The sequence below is a fragment of the Tupaia chinensis genome, unplaced genomic scaffold, assembly GCF_000334495.1.
Source record: "Tupaia chinensis unplaced genomic scaffold, TupChi_1.0 Scaffold144119_1, whole genome shotgun sequence".
NCBI lineage: Eukaryota > Metazoa > Chordata > Mammalia > Scandentia > Tupaiidae > Tupaia > Tupaia belangeri.
Genome location: NW_006203974.1, coordinates 441,269 through 444,110, shown reverse-complemented (window position 1 = coordinate 444,110; position 2,842 = coordinate 441,269). Strand labels below are relative to the sequence as shown.

General features: G+C 41.2%; 1 protein-coding gene across 3 annotated transcripts in view; it reads right to left on the bottom strand.

Moving 5' to 3' along the window:
• Nucleotides 1-2,842, bottom strand: part of ZNF236 (zinc finger protein 236) — a 116,433-nt gene that overhangs the window by 111,494 nt on the left and 2,097 nt on the right. For all 3 annotated transcript variants that reach the window (XR_003547448.1, XR_003547449.1, XM_014583160.2), the window contains exon 2: nt 2,575-2,739. Coding sequence is in view for 1 of the 3 variants with exons in the window: in XM_014583160.2 (XP_014438646.1) it covers nt 2,575-2,739 (165 nt within the window). In the remaining 2 variants the exon portion in view is untranslated. The remainder of the gene's footprint in view (nt 1-2,574; nt 2,740-2,842) is intronic.

Genomic DNA, 2,842 nt, shown 5'->3' with positions numbered 1-2,842 from the left:
ACCAGATCTCCAAGAAGTTCTCAAGGGTGTGCTATATCAGGAAAATTAAATACAGACACACGGAAAGAAGAGTTCAAAAACTAAGAAAGCGGCCAGCTTAATCATAAGGTCAAGTCTGGAGGTGAATATTATATCCCAGAATTTAATAGGAAAAAATGGAACCAGAACAGAAGATAAAGTACATGAGACTGATAGGTTCATGCACCAACCATTTGAACAGAATCCTAACCTGTTTCCTGGCTTTAAGAAAAGTTCCTTAGCATTTCTATAATTTAAGTTCAAACTGGTTTTCTTAATAGTACCATATGAACTTACCATTGAAAGTAGTTAGATTATTTAAGAAATTGTGTGATCAATACAATGTGGGTGGAAAAGGAATAGAAGACAATTGTAGACACCAGAGACAGTGGGAGAAGAGGGTGGGAAAGGACAGAGGGTCAGAAAGAGGGGCAGAAAATTTTGGATAATAATATGCATGATTAAGTCATGCCTAAAGTTAGACTTTTGTTCATGGAAATGTATATATCAGCTGTGTTTGCTATGAAAATATTTAGATTAATTAAGATCTTTAGTAATTCAATAAAAATGGGGGAAACAGTATAGAAAGTAAACGTAGATATCAGAGACAATGTGGGAAGAGAGTGGGAGATGGCAGAGGGTAAGAGATAGGGAATCAAGGGTGGGGGAAAAATCAAAACATACAGGAAGTAAGAAATGGAAAATTATTTGGTGACAATAACATGTATGTTGATGTGCTTGATTGAGACAATATACAGTGTACTCTGGATGGAAAATCTCATTTTGTACGCTGTAATGATGTACAGTGAATGAATGTAAACAAATAAATTTAAATTTAAAAAAAAAGATTTTAAAAGATAAACATTTTCTTTTTCTTTTGAGAGATTTCTGCTATAGGATGCACATGCCAGAGAGACAGAGAAAGAGAGACAGAAAGCAAGAAAGCAACCCGCAGTGGGGACAGCCCTCCTCCATTCTCTTCTCAGGGTCTTGGGCATGCACTCACACATGTTCCATGTGAGTTTTAAGCCACCAGGTCCAGGACTAGAACCATAATCAACTATGTGAGAGTCCAGCAATATTACCATTACACCATCTGCTGGTCCCCAAAAAACTAATTATTTTGAAGTAAATATTAACGGCTTAAAGGCATATATGAAAAGAGGATAGAAACCTACGTTTGAAGTGTGAACTCAATTTTTAGGATGTAGATTTTATAAATTCAATTTAAGTACTTCATTTTTTTAAAAGAATTATTTTATTGAACTTACTTTATTTATTTATTTATTTTATTTGATCAGAGAATGAGGGGGGGGCAGGGGGAGTGAGAAAGAAAGTCGCAGGTCCAGGACTCAAACCCCAGTCGGCCATGTGGGAGTCCAGCACCCTTAACCACCATACCACCTGGAGCCCCAAGTATTTTATTTTCTATGTTAGGAAGAAAATACGCCAAATAGTAATCAATAATTATCTTAAAATCAGAGGAAACTTTCATTCTTTCCTTTTTGCATTTTGCTGCATTTCCGTAAGACACTCATGAGTGAGGGGCGTGGTAGGAAATAGAAGTATACTATTGAAAGAGCCATTCACATATTGGAATTAGCCCCCAGGCCAGCCCCACTGACATGATGCTCCCTCCACACCGGGGTCACATGGGAAGGCCCCAAGTTCACATCCTGCTTGCTGCGCAAGCTTGCCCGTGACCCTGGCTGGCAGGGGATAGCACCTTGTGGACTCTTGCTGCGTGCGTGCCTGTCTGTCCACTTCTCCGTCATGGAAAATAAATGAACCTTAAAAAATAAATAAATAAAAGAGAGAGAGAAAACGGTGTCTCCTCCACCCCCCAAAGCAGCAGAGCCTGCGCCTATAGAGCTGCGCGGGGCACAATGCCGCGGGGCATAGCGATGGTGCACCTTTGCATGCAAACCCTCTGGACCAGGTCAGAGGATCCAGGCACCCAGAGAGGAGGCTCTACCATCTCCTGAGGCAAAAAAATCACTTTGGGACACGGCAGAATCTTACAATGCTCACTTCTACTTTTTCTTTTCTTAAGAGAGCATTTTGCTATAGAGTATGTGTGCTTGTCAAACAGAAAGAAATCTGCCCCCAGGGGACATGGCCACACTGCAATACCTTCTCCTCCAATCTCTTGGAATTTTGAGCACACACACAAGTGCCTGCGTGAGTTTGAAGCCCCTGGGTCCAGGACTCGACTGGGTCGACTACGTGGGAGTCCAGCAATGTAACCATTACGCCATCTGCTGGCCCCAAAAATTCATCTCTATTAAGGGGAGGGACAGATAGGGGAACATCTTCCAGCTTTATTTTAATCCTGAGAATATATTTACTTCACATAAGAAGCCTCTGTCCTAAGTTATTGGCAGGGCCAGAAAAGAAAATGTTTTGGTAGCGAACTGAGATCAAACAAGACAAATTAAATGATAACTTGTTCTTGAAATCTACATGAAACTAGTTCATACCTGAAGTCCTCAGACCAATGATTAGATGCATTTTCATGACCGGTTAGTGCAGTACGCGTAAAACAACTACGGTTACCTCCTCCTTCTCGTGCAGCATAATGTGCGCTTTGAGGCTCGCCACTCTGGAGAACTTCTTGTTACACACCGGGCAGGTGGGCTCTTCCCCGCTGTGGGTGCATTTATGCAGGGTCAGGTTGAATTCAACATTGAATGTTTGGGGACACTGGTCACATCGGTGTGGCTATTTAGAAAAGCAAAGAAGCTACTGAAATACAATCTTTCCACAGATGCTTGTAAATACACACTTCTAAAACATTAAAGTACCGCAGCCTGCAGACACTCTT